The sequence below is a fragment of the Saccopteryx leptura genome, chromosome X (assembly GCF_036850995.1).
Source record: "Saccopteryx leptura isolate mSacLep1 chromosome X, mSacLep1_pri_phased_curated, whole genome shotgun sequence".
Taxonomy (NCBI): Eukaryota; Metazoa; Chordata; class Mammalia; order Chiroptera; family Emballonuridae; genus Saccopteryx; species Saccopteryx leptura.
Genome location: NC_089516.1, coordinates 35,278,961 through 35,305,327, shown reverse-complemented (window position 1 = coordinate 35,305,327; position 26,367 = coordinate 35,278,961). Strand labels below are relative to the sequence as shown.

The following is a 26,367-nucleotide window of genomic DNA, read 5'->3' as shown; positions in this document are numbered from 1 at the left end:
CCTGTGGGTTGCAAACACTCCCCTTCTCCATCCACACTCACATTCCCACCCATACCAAACATACACTTTCTCACCAGACACAAAGACCACAAGAATTGTATGATTCCATTTATGTGCAACTTGCAAAATAGGCAAATCCACACAGACAGGAAGTAGACTAGAGGGTACCAGGGGCTGGGAGAGAGACTGCTAACAGGTACAGGGTCTCCATTTGGGGTGCCGGGAATACCCTGGAACTAGACAGAGGAGAGGGCTGCACAACACTGACAATGTACACTTACAAACAGCCCAAATGGTGAACTTTATGTTATGTGAATTTTATCTCAAAAAATGTTTTTTAAATAACACACACTACAAGTGCTCTGACTCTGACATGTTGCATTTCTTTATCATGAAACAAAAAAGCAGTAAGTGACAACATCAGGGGCGGCAGGTGATCAGTGACGTCACAGAGGGGGTAGCCGGGTGTCTGGAACCCCGGAGACCTGGGCGATGGGGAGGCTGAAGGGAACGAGGGGAGCGAGCTTGTTCGTCCTCTGCATTCACCGGATCTGGTGTGAGGACAAAGGGGCAGAGAAGGGAAACCAGTGGCGGGGCGGGGTGGCCCATGGCTTGCAGTCCTCTAGCAGAACAGTGCAACCCCGCCCCCAGCCCGGCCAGCTCCTCCCTCCCTCCCACTCCAGCTGACCAGCCCAGCGATGGGGCCGCAGAGGGGTCTCCTTACCGTGTACTTGTCCCACTTCTTCTCTGGGTCGTAGGGCTCCCAGCGGCTGGCAGGGAAGATGTGCTTGTTCTTCTCATACCAGCTCCTTAACACCACTTTGCCCGCGTGCGACTGAGGAAGGGAGAAGGGCCAGGCCTCTGGCTCTGCCAGCAGGGGGCCCGAGCGCTCCCCTCCTCCTTCCCTCGGCCCCACGGCCCCACCGTACCTCGTCCTTCTCCACGGTGGCATCACTGAGCAGCCGCACGTCATCGTGAACATCGAAATTAAAGAGTGGCCCTGCAAGAAAGAAGCAGCCCGCCCGCCCTCAGGCTGCTGCCCTGACAGGCTGGGGACAAGCTGCTGGGCAGGGCACACTCACCACTCTTCCCTCGCGCCTTGGTGACGATGAAATCATAGAAGCTGTGGTGCTAGGAAGGTAGGAAAGCCGTGGCTGATGACCCATCTCTGCCTCTCCTGCCTGCCTGCCTGCCCGCAGACTGGATGCGGGCAGCACTACCTGAGCCCCCAGCCCGAACCGAGGCCCTAAGCAGAGCCTGTCCCACAAAGCCCCCAGGCACGCCAACGCCCAGCAGCCCTCCCACCGCCACCCTGCCCAGGGCTGTGGGAAGAGAGGGGACTCACATGGGGTATGATTAGGTCCTCCTTGATGTACATGAGCTGTTCCACCCCAGCTGACCTGAGAGAAAGGCAGGAGGGTGTGGATGGATGAGAAAGCAGCCAGCCGAGGAGGCCAGGGCTGGGGCTGGGAGGCCACCGTACCTGCCCTGAGGCAGGCTGCTAGGTTTGGTGAGCCCAGGACAGCGTCCACTGTCCTCCACTTCTGGGCTAACGAGCTAAAACTAATGCTTCCATCTGAACTGCGTGTGGTGAGAGGGCTGGGAAAACATCCTGACCCTCTCCTCAGGCACACAGTGCCAGCACGCCACCTTCCTACCCAGGGACAGGTGCCGCAAGCAGCAGCTACCACTTGGGGGTTGTGGTACCAGGGCTGGGACTGCAGGCTGCACAGGCTCACACAGGCTCACACAGAGACACATGTGCACACACCCTACCTGAGCTCACTGAAGTCTTTGCGCAGGATCTCAAGGGCCTTCTGCAGGAACTGCTGCATAGTGTTTCCTTTTTTCATCTGCATGAGTGGGCCCGAGCCAGCACCCAGGACACCAAAGAGTTGGCAGAGTAAGATGGAAGCCTGGAGGAAGGTTCTCAAGAAGACAGTGGCCTGGAGGCCCCTGCCAGGGACCTGGACCCCTCATTACTGTCACAGGTGGCCAGGTCCTCTTCCCTGTTCCCCCCAAGACCCCCAGGGCCCACCCCCATGAGGGGCCTGCGGGCTTCTAAAGTCAGGACTAAAGCTCCTTCTCACTGAATCTGAGGAGCACAGGGAGTGGGGTGCACGCCCCACACTGCCGACCTTGACTGTCCGCCGGTGCCCAGAGCCATCCCAGTAACTGAAGGTGATCTCAATCTCCTCGCCTACAAAGCAGAATTGCCATTTCGACTTCAGAATCACGGGTGCCCAGCTGCCGCAGCTCCCTGGGGCTCACCCAGCCCCGGGTCTCACTGCTCCGTAGGCCAGCCAAGAGGGTCCCATTTGGGGAGCACTCACTCTTGATCTTCTCCTGCTTGGCTTCCCATTCCTGCCGCAGCTCCTCCCGGAGCCGATTCTCCTCCTCCTGGGAAAGGAAAGGGATATGAGAGGGAGGTCCGAGGCTGCTCCGAGGGCAGGCAGGGCCTCACTCCTGAGCAAAAGCCTCTGCCAAGGTCAGGGTCAGAGCTGGAGTCAGGCTGCCTTTACCTCACGGTCACGGTCAGGCAAAAAGCTTGTGTCCACATCTGGGTTCTTCCCCAATTTTCTCTTCTTCACAGGAATCTCTGGAGCCAAAGGAAACAGGAGTCAGCTGTGTGATGGGCCTGTTTCCATGGCACCCTGGACCTTTGTCTCTTAGGCCTCAGCTCAAACGCCACCTCCTTGGAGGCTTTGCTTCCTAGACCATGCTGGCTGGGACACACTGCCCTCTGCTCCCAGCCACAACGGCCTGCACGGTCCTCTTCACAGTACCTATGGAGACCTAAAAGGCACCCTTGCAAAGAAGCCTTCACCTTGGCCCTGGCCGGTTGGCTCAGTGGTAGAGCATCAGCCTGGCGTGCAGAAGTCCTGGGTTCGATTCCCAGCCAGGGCACACAGGAGAAGCGCCCATCTGCTTCTCCACCCCTCCCCCTCTCCTTCCTCTCTGTCTCTCTCTTCCCCTCCCGCAGCCAAGGCTCCATTGGAGCAAAGATGGCCCGGGCGCTGGGGATGGCTCCTTGGCCTCTGCCCCAGGCGCTAGAGTGGCTCTGGTCGCAACAGAGCGATGCCCCGGAGGGGCAGAGCATCGCCCCCTGGTGGGCAGAGCGTCGCCCCCTGGTGGGCGTGCCGGGTGGATCCCGGTCGGGCGCATGCGGGAGTCTGTCTGACTCTGTCTGACTGTCTCTCCCCATTTCCAGCTTCAAGAAAAAAAAAAGAAGCCTTCACCTTGATATCTACTGCCAGCAGCTGGATGACCAGGCACTGCATTCTTGTCCTGTTAGCTGTGACCTAGAGTACCTCGGCACAGTGCCAGTGTCTGAGACAGCAAAGGCCCCTTCGCATTGGATGGGTAAGGCATCTGCAAAGGGGAGAGCGCTTGAGGGAAAACCCCTCTGTGCTAGGAGCTGTGCTCACCACAGTCACATAGCTGATGTCTTGTTTAATCCTCACAAGAGCCCCAAAAGGGCATGACACTCCATTTTCCCATTTAGGGAACTAAAGCCCAAAGTCCCATGGCTACTAAGACCAGAGCCAATAGGAAGAAGGAAAGGCCAGCCTTGCCAATATCCTGGACTCTGGGACTCAGTTTCCCCAATTAGGATATGGATGAACTAGAATAGTGGTTCTCTCTCTTTTTTTTTCTTTTTTTCTTTTTGTATTTTTTCCGAAGCTGGAAACGGGGAGGGAGTCAGACAGACTCCCGCATGCACCCGACCGGAATCCACCCAGCATGCCCACCAGGGGGCGATGCTCTGCCCATCTGGGGTGTTGCTCTGTTGCAACCAGAGCCATTCTAGTGCCTGAGGCAGAGGCCATAAAGCCATCCTCAGCACCCGGGCCAACTTTGCTCCAATGGAGCCTTGGCTGCAGGAGGGGAAGAGAGAGACAGAGAGGAAGGAGAGGGGGAGGGGTGGAGAAGCAGATGGGCGCTTCTCCTGTGTGCCCTGGCCGGGAATCGAACCCGGGACTCCTGCACGCCAGGCCGACGCTCTACCACTGAGCCAACCGGCCAGGGCCTAGAATAGTGGTTCTTCAACTTGCTGGTCTCAGCACTCCTGAACACAGTTACCGAGGACCCCAGAGAGCTCATCTATGGGGTGTGCAGCCATCGATATTTACCGGATTAGAAACTGAGCCTGAGCAACACTGAAGACTCTAGAACAGAAGAGCAAGCACTGTCACCTGTCAGAGGAATAATGTCATCACATCGCATTGCTTCTGGAAAACTCCACTGCACACTCATGAAAGAACCACAGTGCAAAAGGCCATGAATATCGTTGCATAATTATAAAAATGTTTTTGACGTTGCAGACCCCTCAAAAAGTTTTCAGAGACCCCCAGGGGTCCTGGAGCACCCTTGAGAACCACAGGCCTGTAGACAAAGCTGCATCCCGGCCAGATGCTCCAAGCCAGGGTTCCCAGAGCCGGCTGTACATTAGAATCCCCCAGAGTTTTTAACAAATCCCATACTGATAGCTCATCACTGGATCCCCGCAACGAAACTTCTGGGAGGGAATTCCCAATGAGACCTCAGTAACACACAGAGGTTGACAGCCTTCCCCCAGACTGCTGGCTAAAACAGTAACCCCTACCACATAGATGATGTGCTGATGGTAATATATTAGATACCAAATATCACTAAGTACTTACTATTACCAACTAATACTAAAATTAACTTCACTTGTTTCTTTTCATATGCTTTCCTGTGGCTCCTGGAACATCTGCAATGCCAGGAGGCCCACAAGCTTACTCCTGTCCACATCAGCCACTTCCATTAAAGATGTCACATCCACCCTGGCTGGGTACTCAGTTGATTAGAGCATTGTTCTGATGCACCAAGGTTGAGGGTTCGATCCTCGGTCAGGGTACATACAAGAAGCAAACGATGAATGCACAACTAAGTGGAACAACAAACCCATGCTCCTCCCCCCAAAAAACCCTGCCATACCCAGCCTGTCACCACATTGAGTAGTGCCATCTTGCACCACTCCTTGGCCATCATATTTTCTAAACCAGGCCAAACCTGCCATTACCCTCCCAAGCCCTCAAATGTATCCCTCTTGCTGCTCCACTTCTGGGCTCACTCATTTCTCGACTCTACACATTCCCTTCCCCCATTTCTCTGGCCGCTAATAAAATTCCCCTCATTGGCTCAACTCAACTATTCCCAATGGGACACTTTCCCTGAGCCCTGGGTTGGTCCTGGGCTGGCCCTGAGCCCTGGCAGGTTGCATGCTGACCCACTGATTCCCGTGAGAGGGACAGTGCCCTGCTTTTGTCCCTCTGCCCTGGCCCCAGCCTAGCCTGGAGCAGGAGCAAGGCATATAGGGCCCCATGCCGGCTTCATCCTTACTCCCCACCCTTCCCAAGTTGTCCCTATAACTCCTTGTTCCCTCAGGTGAGACCTGCACTGCCCAATTGTAGCCACTGAATTTCTGTGGCTGTGTCAATTTATACTGAAATTTTTTGTGTATGACAGAGACAGAGACAGAGAGAGGAAGAGGTAGGGGCAGACAGACAGGACGGGAGAGAGATGAGAAGCATCAATTCTTCGTTGCAGCACCTTAGTTGTTCATTGATTGCTTTCTCATATGTGCCTTGACCGTGGGGCTACAGCAGACCAAGTAACCCCTTGCTCAAGCCAGCGACCTTGGGCTCAAGCTAGTGAGCTCAGCTCAAACCAGATGAGCCCACATTCAAGCCGGTGACCTTGGGGTTTCAAACCTGGGTCCTCTACATCCCAGTCCGACGCTTTATCCACTGCACCACCGCCTGGTCAGGCTACACTGAAATTTAAAAAAAATGTTTATTGTATTTATTTGGGGGGGGGAGGGAGAGAGAGAGGAACATCGATCTGCTCCTGTATGTGCCCTGGTTGGACATCGAATCAGCAACCTTTGTGCTTTGGGACAATGCTCCAACCAACTGAGCTATATGACCAGGGTGATTTCTACACTGAAATTCATCAAACAAAATTTAATGATTGATCTGGTGCCCCAGTCACATGAACCACATGCTCAGTGGCCACCCGGCAGCATAGACACATATATTTCTGCCATCATGGAAAGTTCTGATCTAGACCACCCTCTCTCCTCCTGGGTCCATCCTTCGTGGTACCTACAACACCTTGCTCTGACAGCCTCTTGCACTGAAGACCCTATGCCCCTGTACAGGGGCCGCACAATGGCTCTGACTCACTCCGCCACTGAAAGCGAGCCCCAGCCCCAACTCAGTTTTATCTACAGTGCAGACTGGGCTCTTTCTCTCCTGCCCTGACATGTGAGGTTGGGAATCACAAACGCTGCGTGCAATCAAGGCTGGGTGGTGGATATGCTTCTTCACTCTAGAACCAGAAACCCAGGACAGAGCACTGCAGGCAAGGCCCCTCCCTCGTGCCCCAAGACTGCCCTCACCTTCCCTTTCCAACTCCTCCTCATACATGGCCTCTTCCTCCTCCTCCTCGCCCACCTCCTCTTCTTCCTCCAGGGTGAAGGACAGGCTGGAGATCTTCCGCTTGGCCTCCTTCTTGCGCTCCTTCTCTCTCAGCTTCTCCAGCTTCCTGCCAAGGCATGGATAGCCGTCATGCACCACATCCTCACTCCAAGACCCTTCTTTGACCCAGAGCCCCCTACGTGCTCACTGTGGCGCCCACGTGGTGCAGACCCTGAGAAGTCCTACTGTCCTGGGTTACTTTGAGCTCATGGGAAGGGTTTTTATTATGGCACAAGGGTCCCCCATTCAAGATACAGAAACAGCTTGACTCAACCCCAAGCACTAGCTACATCTCAGAAGGGGATCACAGGTAGGGAGGAGAGGACACACAGCTGAAGCTCCTTCGACTGCTCCTTCTTGGCCAGCTGCTTCTCCCGTTCCTTCACCAATGCCTCCTGCTTGGCCTTCATGTCATTCAGGGTTACAAGTCCTGTGAGGCCAGGAAACATGGGGGTAAGGATTGGTCACCCAGAGTCAGCAAAGCAACAGGCCTCTGGATTCAAGAGAGGGTGACATGTGTGGCTTTGCTTACCTACGGTGCTGGACTTGAGCTCCGCCTCCACAGCATCATAGTGTGCAGAAAACTTCTTGTCAATGTTGGATTTCATTATGTTCTCCTGTAGGAGAGGAAGAGTAGGGTGGAAGTGGGGACCTGGGCCTGCGTTCTAGTCCCAGATCTGCTCCTGGTCTACATGACCTTCGGAAAGACGCGTCCCCTTTCCTAGGTTGGTAGAAAGTCCCACAGGGCTGTGAGGGGCTCTTTCAGTGCTGGGGCACTGAATGAGGTTGTTTCCTTGTGACCTTTGAGCTGCCTCCCGCTGGGGACCAGAGCTCCCTTAGCCTGGAGCCACAGTCTCTACCTGCCTTTGGAGTTTTTCATATCCAGCTTTTCAGCTAAAGCTCTTGGCTTGTAACCCAAGACAAGGACGAGGTGACAGGAGAGTCAATAGTAGTCAAGGGCCTAGTCCCTCACTGAGCAATGTTGTTGCTCCCTCTGGGCTCTGGATGTCACCAACAGCTTCCCATGAGGCCTCCTCACTCCAGCTTAGCTCCATCCCACATAGGTCTCCCTAGCCAGTGGCCTCCAGGGAGTCAGAACTGGGACAGTGGGCAATAAACTGAGGCCTCAGCAGGCCTCAGCATGGGGCCACTTCCTTGAGCCCGGCTTCCACAGGACCTAAGGTGGGTGTCTGTTCGCCCCTCCTGTCCTGAGCCCACGCTCTTCCAAAGGAAGAGTCTCTTGCAAAGCCCAAGGGAGGGCACCTTCCTTCCCGACCTCCCACTCACTGAAGCCTTTTGTGAACCACTAGCACCCCTGGTCCTCATGCCTACTTTTGTTGCTGCGCAAAAGGCTCTGGAAAGAGTCTCAGAAACCGGTGGGCTGGCTGGGGCCTGTGGGGCCTACCCCTCCTGGTATCCATTGGCTCAGGGCAGAGACCTCACTCTCTGGTCTCAGGGACCAGAGCCAGGATGCTCTGTGCTCCCACCCAAGGGGATCTCTGATGTGAACAATGGAACCACTGACTGTTGCTTCCTCCAGGTGGAGCTTGTCACAAGCTAGTTCGGCTCAGCCTTCTGGGCCCATTTTACAGATGAGCAGACAGTCGCCGGCTCACTTCTGCCCCTTGCTGGAGGTCAGCCAGCAAGAGCCCCGCTCCGGCTCAGAGCCAAGCTCTACGCCCGCCTCCCGGGGTCGCGCGGGGCCCCAGGAGGCCCGGGCAGTGGGCAGCGCGCATGATCTGAGGCGCCCCGGCCCAGCCCGCACCTCGGCGATCCTCTGTTTCATCTGCTCCATCTGCTCGCGCTGCTTCTCCCGCTTCTTCATCAGGTGCATGGCGCGGCCCGCTTCGCTCGCGGCGCCCTTGTACTGAGCCATGGTGGCAGTGGCAGCGGCAGAACAGCGGCAGCAGAGACAGCAGCCTGTCGGTCAGCGGCTGTGGTGACCGCGACGTCCGGCCTCAGTGCAGTCAGCAGACGCCCGCCCGGCCGCGCGCGCGCGCCGTGACGTCCGACAGGGAGCGCGCGGGGGCCCCGCCCCGCGCCAACTGCCCCGGCACGTGACCGCCGCCCGCCCCGCCCTGCGAACCACCGGAGGCCGGCCTCCAGTACCCTCCGCTTCCTGCTGCCGATCACACCCCTCCTACCCTTTCCCAGGCCGTAGGCTGGGTACCTTAGTCCTACATCTTCCTGTTGATCCCAAGGCTGAGCCCCTGAGCCCTCCATTTCCCTGATGTTGACCCGACCCAAAGCCAGACTCCACCTTGTTGCTGCCCTGCCTGAGACAGCCTATTTCCCCTGCTTCCACCAGTTTGACCTTTACCCAAGACTGGGCCCCAGTCCCCCGTTTCCCATGAGGCTGGGCGTGGGTGCCCTCTGCTTCCTCTTCCTTAACCTGGAGGCAAGGACTCTGCTCCCTCCTCTTCAACCCCCAGGCCAGACCCCTCTCCCAGTTTTTCACATTGACCCTCAAGGGTTGCAGTCTTGGTGCCAGCACTAACTTGCTGGGTGGCCTTGGGCAGGGTGATATAACCTGTTGCTTCTGTACAGGCCCTTTCGGCCCTTTAATTCCCTCATAAAGAAAGTGACTTTTTTATAGCCATCAGGAGCCCAGCTAAGCCAGAGTCCCAAACTCATAGGGACAGCATGACATCCTAGGAAGCCGAGGCCCCACACGATGCCCAGCTTTTGGTTAATAAAGCTTAAGATCTGGGCTCAGGTTTCCACACAGTTTTATTGGGAGGTTTTGTTTTCTGTGGAATACACTAGAGGTTGGGGAAGGGCACACATTCACTTTGCAAGATAAGGGTTTCCCACCACTAAGGGAAAGGCATGGGGGAGGGCACACTGGGGGTCTGGATCCATTTTCCCACCTCCTTCTGCTTTGCTCACATTTCTCTCAGCCAGTTTCAAAGGACACAAACACAAAGAAACAAAAACTGCAAGACAAACCTCCAATGAGGCCACACCCAAGCCCTTCCCCCTCCCAGGCTGCCCAGGTGGCCAGGGGAGCTGCTCCACAGCCCCAGCCTCACCAGAAGACTGCAAGGGAGGGGCCAGCACTCCTGCTCAGACTGGGCGGGGAGAAGTTAATAAATTAGAATAAATTAAGAGGGGCAGGAGGGATAAAGGATGAAACTTGATGCTGGGAGGGTCCCTTCTCTCAACGCACGAGTAGGTGGGGGAGGCAGGGGGCATCTCCAAAGGCCACAACAGTGGGAGTAAGAGCGGTGGGGGCAGAAGTCAGCTTTTCCTCCACAGTCTTCCCAAACAGAGCAGAAGAATTAGGGATAGGGGGAAGAATCACACAGGGGAGGAACCCTCTTTTCCCAGGATAAGGAAGGGCCAAGAAAGAGGATGCTATCCAACTAACCACCCCCCACCGCCTCCCAAACCATCACTAAGATTAAGGATTTGGTCAGTGAATCAATGAGGTGGGTGACAGGAATGTGGTGGTAGAAGCAGAGGATGCTGGAAACAGGGGTGCCCAGCCACACCCCTCTCCCTAGCCCTAGAGAACAGGGGAGAGGGCATCCAGGGCTGGTCAGCAATCACTGGTCAGCTTCTCCAAAGACATCATTCTGTTTGCGCTTCATGTTCTCAAAGTCAAAAGCGGAGCCTGCCATGCGCTTGTAGATGTCTTTGATGTCATTGCAGGTTGTCTCAAAGTGTGTGGTGGCATCATAGGAGCAGGAACAGAACACCTGAAAACAGCCAGAGCCGGGGCCCATGGTGAGTTGGGCTGAGGCCCTGAGCAGGTAGTCAGGAGCCGGGGCCGGGACAGGCTGTTTACCTGGCTCTCAGAACCATCATCGATGGGCTCATACAAGTCACTGATGGCCACAAACCTGAGGGGCAAATGGAGGCAAGGGGTCAGGCCTCACAATCAGCCTTGCCCTCCCTGGTCCTCAACCCCCAGTCCCCCAGCTCCTTGACTCCCTTTCTCCCCCAAGCCCCTCACTTCTGGTCAATGGGCTCCAGTAGCTCCAGGGCCGGCTCGACCTCTTTTTCAGGCTCTGCGGTCTCCACCGTGGTGCTGGCAATGGCGATGTACTTGCCCTGAGCAGCCACATTGTGTGCGTAGGAGATCATGCACACGTAGATGTCTGCCCGCAGGAAGCGCTCCATTAATGTGGGCACATAAAGGGACCCCAGGAGTGGGCTCAATTTGAACCTGCCTGCCCCTCCCAGCTTCACACAGCAGGCAGCATCCAAGCTACCACCCTCATGACGGGAAAGTGTCCAAGTCACCCAACCCCTAGATCCTCAAGTCATGGGGACTGTGATGCGGGTCCCTATTCTCCCATGGGGGATCAGGCAGAGAGCCCCAAAGCTTATCAGGAGAGGCAAAGTTACCCAAAAGACAACAGTCTAAAGGAAGTCACATGGAGCTTGGCCCACCTGACTTTCTGTTGACCTGGTTCTGGGGAATGATGATTTGGCAGGAGTTGGCATCGTTGGTATTCTTGATGGGGTGGCTAAGGATACAGATTATGCGGATAACCTGGCCAGCCTTCCGCACACGGTCTGGAATGTAGCTGGGATCACAGATCAGCTGCTTGCATCGGGCCACCTGTGAAGTACCAAAAGGCCTTGCCCCTATCTAACACTCCGCTACATAGTCATGAAGATAGGCCCACAGCTAGGGCTGGCAGCTCTGGCAAGCAGGGGTACTCCTCTGAGCTGCCACCACTACCCCTCTTGTAACATACAGCTTCGTCCTGCATCTCAGGGAGGTATGCCCCAATGCACAGGGTTAGGTAACCCCTTTGCGGAGACACTGTCATCAGGCACACTCCCTTGATCACTGACACAGCACATGGACTTTGAGAGACACCTCTGGCCAACAGGAATGGCTAAGTAGACTTCTTCAGAGCCCCAGTTCCCAGCCCGAGGCCCTTAGAGCTGAGTAGTAGCAAACCCAGCAGAGCCAGGGACACTGGGAAAAGAGCCTCTAAGGAGAACAAACTCCACGCAAACCATCATGACTGCACTGTGGGGAAGGCTTACCTCTCCCTCAGACTTCACACCCACCACCTTGCCATTCTCCATGATGATCTCATCCACAGGCTTGTTCAGCATATATGTCCCCCCATAGATGGCACTCAATCTGTGGTGGAGAGAGTGATGGTGAAGTACCCCACCCAGGAGAAACGGTTAGTCCCACTGTACCCTTCCCCTAACAGCACTGGGGTACAGAGAAGGGTGCCCCAGGCAGGCAGAGCTCAGGAGACCCAATAGTTTGTCCCAGATTTGTCACCCAGAATATCTGGCAAAGGACTAGTATAAGGGTGGCCAGAGGGCACAGCTTCGCACGAGAATGGTCTGGGGAACAAAAATGAAGGGCTCTGGAGAAGTCCTGACTCAGGGTTCCAAGGACCCTGGCCCGATCCTAGCAGTGCCTGGCTCAGGTGAGGAGCTGAGCAAGCCCCATCTATGGTGACCTGACTCTTTTTTTTAAAGTTGATTTTAGAGAAAGAGAAAGGAGGAGAGAGAAAGTGAGACAACAACATTGATCTGTTCCTGTGTGTGCCCTGACCAGGGACTGAACTGACAACCTCTGTGCTTTGGGACGAAGCTCTAACCAACTGAGACATCTGGCCAGGGCGGCCTTATTCTTCAACTCTGCACTTCAACACACTACTGCAGCACCCCCGTTACTCAAGGAAGAAGCAAAGTAAATGAAGACCACAATGGCAAAGTATAAAATGCTATGAAAATGCTCAAGGGGGCCATTCTCATTCTTAGCCTTGGTCCTACTCAGTACTGCCAAATGAAAGAAGCCACGAACTCACCTTGCAAAGCCCTGAGGCAGCTCACCAAGGCCATAGAGTGGGTATAAATACGGGCTCTTGCCATACCGGGCCAGGGACTCGCTGTACAACTTGATGCGGTTGATGGTCTCAAGACAGGGTTGGTCCAAGTAGCTGGGGGGACAGTGTCAGGAGAAGAGGCTTCAACAGCAGAACCCCCAGCTCACCCCCACCCAGGCACCAGGCCAGCATTCCCTCACCCTCTATGGCCTGGGGAAGCCTATGGGTTAAATATAGGTAAGGAATGGAAACAGTGACAGGTGAGCGTGTGGCTAAGTACAAGAGATGTGCACGGTGGGCTGAAAGAGCAGCAGTCAGAAGTAGGGAGGGAAGGGTGCAGGCCAGGTGAGGTGCAGTGTGAGGTGTGCATGCCAGCTTCCCCTCACTCATCAGTGCGGTAGAGTGCCAGGGCGTGGCCAGTGAAGTCAATGACGTCCTGGCCCAGGTCAAACTTCCGGTAGACTTCACGCATGCTGGTGCTCTGGGGATCGACGCCCTCAAAGGTCTTGGGGTCATTCTCATCAAAGTTTGCCACAAACACTAGGAACTTGCGGAAGCGCCGTTTCTCAAACATGCCCATCAGATCTGCAGAGGCGATGTGAGGAAAGCTTTTGCACCACAGAACGTGAACCTCTCCTTCCCATAAGGCAGGCCAAGAAAGCAGGTTCCCTAGCTCCCATCTGAGTTCTCTTGCTAACCACCACGTGACCTTAATCTCTCTGCCCTTCTCAGCCTCAGTTTCCCATCTAAGGCACCGACACCCCCCCCAGCTCTGACACTGGGGTATGTTTTGGTCAGGTGGAGCCCGTCAAAGGCTGAAGTCTTTCAAGGAGTCCCCCTTCCACATCCCCTCTGCACGTGGACTTCCCTCCAGGCAACCAGTGTAAGGCACAGTCCAGGGTGGTAGAAGAAAGGCAGAGCAAGGGCTTCTGGTCCTGCGTGGAGAATGTGACCCTGGGCAAGGGGCACCCTCCTCTGAATAGCTGCCCCCATCCCTGTGATTCGCTGGCTCAGGGGACCCGCACTCACTAGAAGCCAAGGCTTCAGTCTCGGTTGATGGCACTTTGTAGATCTTGCCCCCCTTGTAGACAAAGCTGCCCTCCACCACCTTGAAGTCCAAGTAGCGAGTCACCTCTGTATACAGGAGCATCTTTACCAGCTGCCCTGCACGGTGGTGAGCGAATGGCAACAGTATTAGCATTGCTCCCTCCAGAAGCTCTAGCTGCTCTCTCTGCCTCTGTTATGGAGCCCGACCCTTCTCTGGTTGTCCCAATCATCCCCTACAAGACCTCCTTCGTCTCCCTCACCATTGGCCATGAGGAATTTGGGGATCAGGTCAACATTCCAGTCTCGGCCCCGGCCCATCGACTCAGGTGGCCCCTCCAGCAACTGAAAACGCTTATACAGCTACAAGCAGGAAGGAGAGAGAGAGAGGTACCTGTAAGCCCACCCCTCCCTCCCCTGCCCCCCTGCCCAAAGAACCCAAGGAGCTGCTTCAGCACCCTAAGCAAGAGTTTACCAAGGATGGACCTGGGCTCAGGTGGCCTCACCTCCTCCAGGGGTGTGATGGAGGAGCTCTCACCCCCATAGTAGGGGTTCCGGTCCATGTGCAGCACCTTCTTCCCGTTCACGGACATGATCCCAGACAGGATGCATTCCTGGGGAAGGGGTAACATCTGCTGCACTCCCACCTGGCCACATTCCCACTAGCGGCCCTTACTAGAACTCTCTGTTCCCCACCCCAAAGCAGAGAGGAGAGCAAAGCTGGAAGGACTCTGCGCCAGTGGACAGCTCCTTTCATCCCCCCCTGCCCCCGCTGGCTACCTCACGTAAAATTGGGGGACAATGGCTTCATCTGACACAGTGTCCTTTATAACCTTGCGAAGCAAAGAAATAAAGAAAAGAAATAATGGAAACATCGGAGAGTATCCAGCAGACACACAGTCTGTCTATACAGCAACTACCACTATGCCAGAAAACATCATCTATCTACGTAGAGCCACATGTAAAGACATAAGACACAATGAGCCACGGAGGAGACCCAGCTGGACAGTGAAGGGCCCGAGGAAATGAAGAAAGGCTTATCATGGTCCAGGAACCACAGGCCCCACCCTGAGCTGCGGGGTCCTCCAAACTGTCCCTGACCCGAGTCTCCCCGCCCAGGGAGGGGCTTCTGCGCCACGGCTGAGGGAGAAGAGTCAGAGGAGCTGTCCAACGGGTCCGAGGGCAGCGGGGAAGACAGTTACCATTCACTATCACTAACCCAAGGACAAAGGCTGCAGACACTAGCCAGCCCGCGGTCTCCAAGGGAAACCAGGGCGGGGTAGCGGGAATGTGGTTACTGCCCCCACGGCTGCTCCTTCTGGAACATTCCCTGCGTCCCCGGGCCCCATAAAAAGCCGAGGCAGCAGGATGAGGGTCCACCCCGGCGAGGGTCCCTGACCCGAGGTTCTTGTATTCCATCTTCATCAGGATTAGCAAAAGATGAGAGGGGATGCTGGGCGGGCCGGGGGTACAGGCGATGGTGAGAGCGGTATAGGGGCACTGGGGGATATTGGGCCGAGTGGGGCTGCAGGCTGGGCTGCGGAGGACGGAAGGGGCCGGCGGTCGGGGCCTGGGCAGTCTGGCAGGCGGAAAAATAGGGGGCCCTCTCTTGGAGAGGGGGCCACGGCGGTGGGTAGAGGCGACATCGTGAGGGGGTGAGCAAGGGGCTGCTTTTCCTGGATGCCCGAGCGCCAGGGCCGGCAGCACCGCGGCTGGCAGTGACAGGATGGGGCCGGGGGCGGCAGCACTGTGGGAAGGAGGGGGCGATGCGGATTCCGGGCGCCCGAGGCCGCACTTACGGTGAGGCCGGTGCCCAGCACGATCACATCGTATTCCTCATCCATGGTCAGGCCTCGGTGCCAGCGCCGTCGGCTCCTCCTCTTCCTTCACCACAGCCGCCGTCGCCGCACTGGACCAAAGATGGCGGCGCATCGGTCGCCGCCCGACCCCTCCGCCGCGTCAAAGAGTCCCGTCCCCTCCCCGCTGCGCACGGCCGGAACCACCGCCTTCCCAGCTCGCCTCCCGGGAGGGCTGCCAGGGCCCCGGCCTCAGCACCAGCGCGGTCCCGCTCGCAGAGAGCCGAGGGGAGCGGGCGGGGCGGGGCGGGGAGGGCGGGGCAGGCTGGTGGCCGGTGCTGCGAAAGGGATCCGTGCGCGGGAGCTGCCGCGCCCGCCCCGCCCTTCGGACCAGGCGCATGCCCCTGCTGCAACCTAGGGGGGCCCCGAAGGGACGTGAGGGCTGCCATTGTGACGGCTGACATCCCCAGGGGCTGGCCGCCTTGGTCCTTCCTGCCTGCGCATTGCAGCCCCCTCCCCACATAGCCTCTTAGGGGTTAGGCTTGCTCAAGACCCTCCCGCTCTCGCGGCCTCCCTGACGCAGTCTGCAGGACCCCTACAGGCCTTCCCGCCTCCCGCTTAGCCTGACTTGGTACAGCTACACCTGGGTTCCTCTCTGGAAGCCATCAGCCAAGCGCATCCCTCATGACCAGAAATGAATGACAAGAGGCTGAAGCATGGCGACCTGTCTTTATTTTATTAGGAAGTAAACCCACCGAGCTCCACAGGCTCCTGCTAGGTACTCCTAGCAGGAACTGCCAGAAACCCAGTGAGCACACCCACCACCTGGCATGGAGGTCCCTTCCTTCTCAGGCCACAGAAATAAACCGCAGTGTACTGCTTGTTAGAACATTACCAAAAACACCACCACGCAAGCGGGACAGTTAAATAGTACTTCCACCCACCCCCAACTCAGCGACTCTCCACAGCTCCTGGCTGCTACAGGGAGCCCCATAAAGCCGAGGCAGCGAGCGAGCACTGGCTACACAAAAGCACTATAAACAGTGAGGGTCGAAGGTGTAGATATGAAAATAAATAACGAGAAAGGAGGAGGAGGAGGGGACTCTAGAATTCATGTCCCCTACCCTCACAATCGCCAAGCCTGGGAGATTTGTCTATCTATGCAGAATATGTATACCTATTGATAGAGATGGGGGGTGGGCATCCCCAGGGAAGCCTCTCAGGGGGTTGAACAGGAACAAGACAGGCTGCGGGGAGCTGGGGGTTCATGCTATGGTGGGAAAGTTCGATAGTCCAGCATGCCTCAATAAGAATTGTGACAAACTGGACATCATCACACCCTCAATCCCTAGTGGGCACAGGGTCACACAATCTGGGTCAAAGTGATAGAAGGGCCCTTGTGGTAGTCAAAGCGGTCCATGGTCTTGAGGCTCAGGATCATGTGCAGGCCGTAGGTGAAGATGAAAAGCATGAACAAGGAAGTGAGTAGCCCCATCCAGATGCCCGGGGAGAAGAAGCCCGCACAGTCGCTGGCGTAGGAGAACTGCTCACCTGTCACGTTGAAGGCCTGGATCTGGGGGACAGAAAGGACCATGAGGCCCCACAAAGAGATAGGACCAGTAAGGGCTGAGGTTTCTGAATTAGTGGGTTGTCCAAATCTCTTGAGATGGGAGCACAGCAGGGACAGGAAATCTCGAATACATTCCTGAGCCCAAGCCCAAAGGGTACTAAGACTTCAGGCCTCTGCTCCCTCCCTTCTCTACCAGGACCCTGCTACATCACCTAGCCTGGGCTCCTCCCTGCTCCCTACCTGGAAATCCTGAAGAGACATCTGCCAGAGAGAGGGCTGTGTGCCAGGCACAAGGAGACTGCCCTCCGCTTTAAGGCTGCTGACATACTGGCAGTGGAAGGAATAGATGCTGGGCCCCGTGATCTGGGAGACATTGAAGTAGACTATAGAGCCATTGCTGTGGATTTCGAGGCGCTCCATGGTAAACCAGTGTCGGGCCGACACTGGGTAGAAGCGATTCACCAGAGTGAACCTGGAGGAAGCCAAAGGGGTGTCAGGTAGATGAGGAAACCAGAGCCACACCAGTCCACCCACACCTCAACCACCCCTCAGACTCACCTGAATGTCACCGTGGTACCAAAGAGTTGTTCATAGGTCAGTGCCAGCCTGCAGGACCAGAGTGAGAGGCAAGTTGTCAAGCTCTGAAAGGGCCATGAGCATCTTAAATCAAGTTGCTCAAGTCTGCTCCTACCTAAGCTGTGTGGGTCCTTGCAGCCACCTGAAGAGGCAATGCCCCAACTTGACAGATGGAAAACTGAGACCCTGTCACATTCTAGGTCAGGAACCAGCACCAGGTCCTCCACCTCCAGCTGAGGGCTCCTTGCTCTGGCTCCCCTGAACCTAGTGCCCCTCCTTCTTTCAGCTCCCTCTTGGGGTCATCACGGTTCCCGGGTTGGTTTTTCAGAGTGAGGTCGGTCTCTCCAACCACATAAGGAAGGTATGGGAGCCCCAGGACTTGGTCTGGCCTGGAATGAGCCATAGTGTAGTGGCCTTGAGGACGTGCAAGGGGGAGGCACCAGGTTCCCTGGTGACTGAGAAGTATCAACAACCAAGGTCTCGCCCTGGCCTAGTAGCTCAGTTGGTTAGAGTGTTGTCTTGATTTGTCAAGGTTGCAGGTTCAATCTCCGGTCAGGGCACATACAAGAGGCAACCAATGAATGCATAAATAAGTGGAACAACAAATTAATGATTCTCTCTTTCAAAAATCAGTAAATAAAAAGAAATTCAGGGTTCGATTCCCGGCCAGGGCACACAGGAGAAGCACCCATTTGCTTCTCCAACCCTCCGCCGCGCTTTCCTCTCTGTCTCTCTCTTCCCCTCCCGCAGCCAAGGCTCCATTGGAGCAAAGATGGCCCGGGCGCTGGGGATGGCTCTGTGGCCTCTGCCTCAGGTGCTAGAGTGGCTCTGGTCGCAACATGGTGACGCCCAGGATGGGCAGAGCATCGCCCCCTGGTGGGCAGAGCGTCGCCCCATGGTGGGCGTGCCGGGTGGATCCCAGTCGGGCGCATGTGGGAGTCTGTCTGACTGTCTCTCGCTGTTTCCAGCTTCAGAAAAATGAAAAAAAAAAAAAAAAAAAAAAAAGAAATTCAAACAAACAAAAAACCAAGGTAGTCAAGGACTACAGGCCTGGGTAAGCAGAACTCTGAGCAACCTCCACTCCAAGGGTTCTCCAACAGCCCTACCCCATGACACCACAGGGTTCCCATGGTGGACACATGTCCCCAACACATACACCCACTTGAAGTTATAGGTATTTTGCCCTTACCTGGCAATGGAGTCATTCCAGAAGGAGCCGGTCAGGTTGAGATCCTGGACCCCAAAGGTGATGGGGGTCAGGTCTTCCCAATGACCCTTATATGCCACTGAGAAGTTCTGGGCCCAGAACAGGATCCGGGGGGTGGTGTCATTATAACTCACAGGGGGGTGGATCTCAGCTGACACTGGCTGTTTTTGCAGCAGTTGGCGACCTAGCCCCCCAGCCACCATGGCTACATCACGGGCCACCTGCAGAAACAGCCCACAAACCTTTTCTCAGTGGCCCCGAGGGTATGCCCCAAATCAAGTGGCCTGCCCTGTCTTTTCCCACCATCTGTAGTCCCACCCATCATACCCGGAGACCCTTCCCCCAGGAAGCTCTCTCCAGCTGGCCCCTAAGCCTTTGTGATATTCCCAGTCCCTCCAATTTGAGAACACTTGGACTTATTAGCCGAGCATGCCAGCCCGTAAGACTGATAGGGCAAGATGGAAAGCTGCACCTACAAGGAGTAAGCAGGACTTCACAGTTTCTATTCGTACCCTCTGACACTGGCCCAGGGGAGAAGCTGACCCCCCACTGAGGCCACTTGAGCCACACCCGCTCCGGGCCAACTCACCACCCGGCCTCTGCCCACACCTCCCAGAGCCCCTGTGGCAGGGCACATACCCTGGAAGGGCGAACTGCTGTGAGGGCCGCTGTATACGGGACATCTTCAGACTTGAGTGTGCTCAGCACCTGCCCAATGACCTTATCTGGGGGGTAATGGGAGAACCAGGTTACAGGTAGATGCTTAGAGCAATGTTTCCACTGCCAGTCTGACCTTCACACAGCAGACGCCAGCACAGGCAAGGCCGTGCCCTTCCACATCCCACATCAGTGCCTCTCTTGATGGAGCCCAGGGAGATCGCCTCATTGAGGTGGCAACCACCAGATATCTTCGCTGTGAAGTTCTCCCCACCCCTGGCAACTGGCATGTCCTCTGTGCTCGGACACTGAGACCTTTAAGACTCGGCTCCCATTAACCTTCACTAGTGTTTTCAGTTTCCACTGAGGATCCCTAATAGCAACTGCTTCTCATCCTGCTCATTCCCAGCCTCCCCTGGGCCACCTCTGACCTCAGTTGTCAACTCCCTAATGCCAAGGCCTAACTAAAGGGAATGAGAAAAGACAAAGATATAAGAAACTTCAAATCTACTCATATAAGATTTCTAATGACCTTTCCAAGGGGAATAACTGACTGTCCTTTATAGCAAAAAAGACATATCTTCAAAATTGTTTTTTGAAATGTTGCTGGTATGTATATTAAACCCAAACTATAGGATTCATGTTGCCTGAGTGGAAACTGGCTCCACAGGCTCCCGCAGGGAGGACCCTTACACATCCCGAAAGTTCTGCCAGGCAGGGCCTAACTGAAGAGGGCTGAGGCCCAGGGTCCAGCATTTTTCCCTGACCAGCTTCCAGTTGCTCCAGGGGAGCTGAGGAGCTATAGGCCAGCTCTCTGTAGCTGAGGGCTGAATATGGATGAAAAATGTACACTCTCCCTGACCCGACTCACCATTGCCTGTGAGGACTTCCCTCGGGGCCATCAGACCCGAGCTATGAAAAAGACAAGAGTGTCAGAGCCACCACAATCCAAACAGCTCTGTACTGTCTCCAGCCACATCTCCTCTGCCCCTCCAGTATGTCCTCCACTCAATGCCACCATCCTTCCCCGTTAGCCCCACTCACCCAGCACACTCTAGCTAGGGCCTCTGGAGGCCAGGCTCATCATGCTCTCTTCACATCTTTGCCCCCTCCCCCCACCTGGAGTCCCTTGCCCCTCCCCCCACCATTTCACAGGCCCACTCATGTTCCTGCTCCCTGCTGCGTGAACAGGTCCTGGCTAGCCAAGTTGGCTCCCTACCACCAGAGCCCATGTTCGCCTCGTCCCTGGAGTCCTAACAGGACTAGTTTAGTGCAGGGCACCCACTCCTGAGTGACAGCCCGGCTGAAGGCCCTTCTGGCCTCTTCTGGCCCTACAGGGTACCTTCTGGAAGGGCTTCAAGGTTCTGAACAGGGCTGTTGTCATTGAATGGGTTGTGTCACCAGAGTCCAGAGCCTTGCAGCTGGAGGCTGGGCCATACCTGGCTGTGTAAGGCAAGCGGATGAGCAGCAACGCTGGGAGGCTAGCATTGAGCTTTAGCTCCTGAAGAGTGGCCAGGTCCACGTGCAAGGGGCTGGCCCCAAGCTTCTCCTGCAGGTAAGTGGTCAGAGTGCTGACCGCATACCAGTCAACAGCAGGAAGCACAAGAGAGGATGGGGCCAGCTCCAGGGCATTCTGGGGGCAGAGGAGAGGTGAGGGATGAGTCAGCAGGGGACCAGAGGGCCTGAGCCAGACCCCCAAAGCTCGCAGGCAGCCCTGCTCTGGCAAGCCAAACCCACACAGGAATCTCATTCAGGGCCAGAAAGAAAATGCCCCACACCCCTGGCCCCTGGCTCTCAGGCCTATCTACCCCCAAAGCTAGCACCTCTGGTTCCTTAAGGGGACAGTTCTTATTGTGCTAGGGAAGGGGTGCAGGACAACCCCCACTGCCCACAGCTGAGAGGACTCTTACCTCCAGGTTAGAAAAGGTGCTGTCCTGCTTGTTTCCAAACACACCACCGTATGCTGTGAAGTCCTCAATGCTCAGCTAGTAGGAAAGCAGGGAAGATGGCCTCAGAAGGCGGGGCCAGGGCCAGGGGAGGGGGTAGACCCCTTCCCTGTGCATTTGCAGGGCCAGTAAAATCTCATTTCGAGTCAGGCTTGGTCTGATCGAAAGAACCACCAAGGGCAAGTTTTGGGTGGGGGTAGGGATGGAAGGTTCTGTTTTCTTCAGCACCTTCCCAGCAAGGGTGAGGCTGAGAAGACATGGAAGACAGTCATGGGGGAGGAAATCTGTGGGCAGCTGACTTAGGGTAGCCTGAGGAGTAAGAGTCAGCTGCCTGTCTACAGACAACAGAAACTGGGTAGGGAAGGAGGAAGCTAGGGGGAGGGGCTGGAGGCCAGTTAGAAGCGTTTACTGCCTGCCCCCCCACAAGGGAAGTCAGAAAAAAGGAGAGCCTGCATAGCAGTTGCAATAGCTAGAGCCACCTATGTCCAGTATGAATGGGAACTTTTATTTTTTTTGAGAGAGAAAGAGAGACAAACAGGAAGGGAAAGGAGAAACTAAAAGCATCAACTCATGGTTGCATCTCCTTTTTTTTTTTTAAATCTATTTTTTAGATTTTATTTATTCATTTTTAGAGAGAGAGAGAGAGTAGAGAGAAAGAGAGAGAAGAGGGGGAGGAGCAGGAAGCATCAACTCCCTCCCATATGCGCCTTGACCAGGCAAGCCCAGGGTTTTGAACTGGCGACCTCAGCGTTCCAGGTCAACGCTTCATCCACTGCGCCACCACAGGTCAGGCTGCATCTCTTTTTAGTTTTTCACTGATTGCTTCTCATACGTGCCTTGACCAGGGGCCTCAAGCTGAGCCAGTGACCTTGGGTTTCAAGCCAGCAACCTTTGGGTTCAAGCCAGAGACCATGGAAATATGTTCATGATCCTGTGCTGAAGCCAGTGACCCTACACTCAAACCAGCGACCTCAAGATTTTGAACCTGGGACCTCAGCGTCCCAGGTCTACTGCACCATCACCCATCAGACTGGATGAGACTTTTTTTGTCTGTGTGTTTTTCTTAAGTGAGAAGTGGGGAGACAGGGAGACAGACTTCCACATGTACCCAACTGGGATCCATCCGGCAAGCCCACTATGGGGTGGTGATCTGCCCATCTGGGGCCACTGCTCTGCTGCAACCAGAGCTGTTTTAGCACCTGAGGCGAGGCCATAGTGCCATCCTCAGCCCCTGGGACAACTTGCTCCAGTGGACCCTTGGGTGCAGAAGGGGAAGAGATGGAGAGAAGGGAGAGAGGGAAGGTGATGCTTTAACCAACAGCTATCTGGCCAGGGCTGATGGGACCTTTTTAAAAAGAGGGTGAGCCTGACCAGGTGGTGGCACAGTAGAAAGAGCGTCGGACTGGGATGCTGAGGACCCAGGTTCAAGACCCCGAGGTCGCAGCTTGAGCGCAGGCTCATCTGGTTTGAGCTGAGCTCACCAGCTTGGACCCAAGGTCACTGGCTCGAGCCACACCCTCCCCGGTCAAGACACATGTGAGAAAGCAGTCAATGAACAACTAAGGTGTCACAACGGAAAATTGATGATTGATGCTTCTCATCTCTCTCCGTTCCTCGTTCCTGTCTGTCTATCCCTATCTATCCCTCTCTCCGACTCTCTGTCTCTAAAAAAAAAAAAAAAAAAAGAGGGTGAGAGATCCCCTTCCCCACCTTGTTTTGGTGGAAGAGGAGAAACAAGTAAAGATCTCGGAACATGCTGGAGAAAGCACTAGTCTTCTGAGCTCTCCATACCACAGTAACCGCAATGCCCACCCCCTTTCCTCTGCAACCTAGAGATGCTCTTCAACTCCTGCCTCTCCACTCCAACTCCCAGCTTCCTCTGGCTTTTCCCCAGTTATGCCCAGAGGTGATCTTTTTTTTTTAATTTTTTTAATTTTATTTATTCATTTTAGAAAGGAGAGAGAGAGAGAAGAGAGAGAGAGACAGAGAGAGAGAAGGGGGGAGGAGCAGGAAGCATCAACTCCCATATGTGCCTTGACCGGCAAGCCCAGGTTTTCGAACCGGCGACCTCAGCAATTCCAGGTCGACACTTTATCCACTGCGCCACCACAGGTCAGGCCCCAGAGGTGATCTTAATTAGCTTCGCTGATCTCATTCTGTTTAGTATACACACTTGCCCAGTTTCTTTCTCCTGGACAGGAATCCTGACCTTGTTTGGACGCCTGGGCTCTCCTGAAAGCCCAGGAACCACCACGACCTCCTCATGGCACTCTGAATAAAATAATCCAAGGCTTTATTCCACATTTAGAATTGCAACTAACTTTTTTCCTCCTCATCTCCTAGCTACCTGACTAACCATCTCCTATCCTTTTCTCTCACTCACTATATTCCAGTAACACCAGCTCTTCTGTGGCCTCACTAAGAGCACTCCTTGCCCAGGGCCTTTCTTTGCACCTGCTGTTTCCTCTGCCAGGAAAACCCTTTCCCCCCACAGCCACATGGCTCTGTTCCTCCCTCCATTTAGGTCTCTGCTCAGATATCTCCTCAGTGAGCCCTTGCCTGATCACCTTTATCTTAAATAGGGTTGCCAGTCATTCTGTCCCCTTGCTTCTTTCTTCTCTAAGCACTACTACTAACATTTTATCATATAAGAACTCAACACTTACTTATCATCCTCACATGAATGTCAGCTTCCTCAGGGTAGGGGCTGGGGTTATTCTGCTCACTGCTATGTCCCCAACGCTTAATAACTGGTACGTAGTAGGCAGTTCATAAATGGTAAATGGATGAATGCTGTAAGACAGGGATCCAGCTAGATGTTTTATGCGGATGTTAAGAATTGTTCCTCCCGGCCCTGGCCAGTTGGCTCTGTGGTAGAACACTGGCCTGGCATGTGGATGTCCGGGGTTTGATTTCCGGTCAGGGCATAGGAGAAACGCTCATCTGCTTCTCCATCCCTCCCCCTCTCGCTTCTCTCTCTCTCTCTCTCTCTTCCCCTCCTGCAGCCATGGCTCAACTGGAGCAAGTTGGCCCTGGGCACTGAAGATGGCTCCACGGCCTCCACTTCAGGCACTAAGAAGAGCTCAGTTGCTGAGTAACGGAGCAACACCCCAGATGGGCAGAGTATCGTCCCCCAGTGAGCTTGCCAGGTGGATCCTGGTCCAGGTGCAAGCGGGAGTCTATCACCGGCTCCCTCATTGAACTAAAAAAAAAAAAAAAGAGAGAGAATTGCTCCTCACAGTCCTCTGATGAGTGGTATCTTCATTTTGCAGATATAGAAACTGGCATCCGCAGATTATTTCACACAGCCAATGGCTGGTAGGTAGTAGAACTAGAATTGAGTTCCAGTCTGACTACATTATTTACCACCTCCTGGAAGCACTACAGGAGAGCATGACCGCCACAACCAGCCCACAGAGTTACGGAGCAAGATCACAAGAAGAATGAGCCATATAGGCCACAAACAAAGAAGGGACAAGCAGAGACTCTATAACAGCGGTTCTCAACCTGTGGGTCGCGACCCCGGCGGGGGTCGAATGACCAAAACACAGGGGTCGCCTAAAGCCATCGGAAATACATATTTTATTTTAAAATGTATTGTATAATAAATATGTATTTTCCGATGGCTTTAGGCGACCCCTGTGCTTTGGTCGTTTGACCCCCGCCGGGGTCGCGACCCACAGGTTGAGAACCGCTGCTCTATAACTTCTCAAACACCAAACCTATACCAACCCAGAATCTTCTTATGGTCTAAATGTCTGGTTTGGGGGCAGAGAAACCTGCATGGGAGGGAAAACTGTGCTGGTTATGAGCACAAACTGGCCATTGAGGGTGGGGGGGTCTGACAGACTCGGGATGATACCAACTGTGGTGTGTATAAACCAGCCAATCATTGTACCTCTTACAAGCCTTGGTTTCCTTGGCAGTAAAACTAAGATAATGACATCAGCTTAGCACAGTACATATGAAGCACTCAATAAGTGATCATTTTTTTAATCTCTATTATGATTATTACAATTAGAATCACAACTCTGCCACCCATTAGCTGTGTGACCTTGAACCAGTCACTTCCTCTCCTTGGGCATCTGTCTTCTAATCTGTAAACAAAAATCCCCACCATGTAGAGTAGGTCAGATAAGTTCAGGGTACTCTCTATAAGCATCCAGCCTACGGCCACTTGATTCCACTGATCAAGTTGGTGCCATTTCTGAGCCCTCACTATTCCCACTGAACCTTTTCCTACAGGGTTTTCCAAAAGAGGAGCCACACCTCCCTGCAGTTGGGACAAGATTACTGAAGCTTCCCTTGGGGAATGGTCCTTACTGTCACGGGGGGAAGGGGGCCTGTCTGCCTCCAGATGACCGGGGAAAAGAGGGTTGGGGCAGGCGCACCTTGTCCTGCAGGAACAGCAGCACATTGCGGGGGCCCAGCTCCAGGGCGGGGTCTAAGTAAGTAGAGAGCTGCATGTCGCTGGTGATGTGGCCCTCATGGATGTCGGCCGCAGGAGCCCACAAGTCCCTGCCAGTGGACAGAAGAGGTGCTGTCAAGCGGGGGCGCGTGGTTTGAGATCCGAAGCTCACAGGCGCCCAGGTTGATGCTTGGGTCCCGAAGCTCTGACCCGGCCGACTAGCTACGGGGCGCTGACCAAGGGACAGTCCCCTCGCAGCTTCTTGCTGAGGACAGACCAGGACTTGAGCGAGGGCAACCTAGCTGCCACAGCGCACAGCGCAGCCCGCCCCAGCCCACCACCTCGCTCACCGGTCACTCGACCACAGCACCAGCGGAACCTGCTGCTCTGCCGCCGCCGCCGCCACCGCCAATGCCATCAGCAACAGTGGCAGCCACTGCACTTGCCAGATCGCCGGGGCTCGCCTCATCCTCGCCTGCATTCGACCCGCTACCATCGCCGCCATCACAGCTTCACAGTCCATTGCGCCGTCCACACTGCTGCCTCAGATCAGGTGACCGTTGCCCCGCCCGAGATCCGTCCCGCGCCACCATTGGCCAGAGTGCAGACCTAGAGCCAGGGCCTCAGAAGATTGAACGAAACGCATGCCACTCATGACTTCTCCTTTCACTGATTGGCTATACGTGTCTCCAGGTGCGCATGCTCCTTGTAGAAATGGGGAACCCCGTCGAGTTCAGCCAGCTCTTACCGACACCTTGCAGAGGTAGCTGGCACCAACAGAGGGGCAGGAATAGCAGGGCGTGTGTGGGGCCAGGGTGGGCTCCGCTCCACAGGTCCCTACAGCCAT

General features: G+C 55.1%; 3 protein-coding genes across 3 annotated transcripts; all 3 read right to left on the bottom strand.

Annotated features, from left to right (window-relative positions):
* Positions 1-363: 363 nt before the first annotated feature.
* On the bottom strand, positions 364-8,512 carry FAM50A (family with sequence similarity 50 member A). Its single transcript, XM_066357094.1, has 13 exons — positions 8,272-8,512; positions 7,039-7,123; positions 6,837-6,936; positions 6,428-6,573; positions 2,523-2,599; positions 2,334-2,400; positions 2,139-2,200; positions 1,777-1,853; positions 1,346-1,400; positions 1,083-1,131; positions 930-1,000; positions 725-835; positions 364-551 (listed from the first exon to the last, which is right to left on the bottom strand). The coding sequence occupies exons 1-13, from the start codon at positions 8,380-8,382 to the stop codon at positions 543-545; spliced, it is 1,020 nt and encodes a 339-aa protein (XP_066213191.1). The 5' UTR covers positions 8,383-8,512; the 3' UTR covers positions 364-542.
* A 706-nt stretch (positions 8,513-9,218) lies between these two features.
* On the bottom strand, positions 9,219-15,445 carry GDI1 (GDP dissociation inhibitor 1). The gene is made up of 11 exons (XM_066356863.1): positions 15,160-15,445; positions 13,867-13,974; positions 13,624-13,723; positions 13,346-13,480; positions 12,703-12,901; positions 12,299-12,430; positions 11,514-11,613; positions 10,905-11,076; positions 10,465-10,609; positions 10,297-10,351; positions 9,219-10,207 (listed from the first exon to the last, which is right to left on the bottom strand). Exons 1-11 carry the CDS (start codon positions 15,202-15,204, stop codon positions 10,055-10,057), a joined length of 1,344 nt encoding a protein of 447 aa, XP_066212960.1. The 5' UTR covers positions 15,205-15,445; the 3' UTR covers positions 9,219-10,054.
* Positions 15,446-15,866: 421 nt separating this feature from the next.
* Positions 15,867-26,080, bottom strand: ATP6AP1 (ATPase H+ transporting accessory protein 1). Its single transcript, XM_066356903.1, has 10 exons — positions 25,871-26,080; positions 25,504-25,630; positions 21,077-21,151; positions 20,606-20,799; positions 20,038-20,078; positions 19,149-19,234; positions 18,492-18,730; positions 17,285-17,332; positions 16,967-17,198; positions 15,867-16,729 (listed from the first exon to the last, which is right to left on the bottom strand). The coding sequence occupies exons 1-10, from the start codon at positions 26,041-26,043 to the stop codon at positions 16,520-16,522; spliced, it is 1,425 nt and encodes a 474-aa protein (XP_066213000.1). The 5' UTR covers positions 26,044-26,080; the 3' UTR covers positions 15,867-16,519.
* Positions 26,081-26,367: the final 287 nt, after the last annotated feature.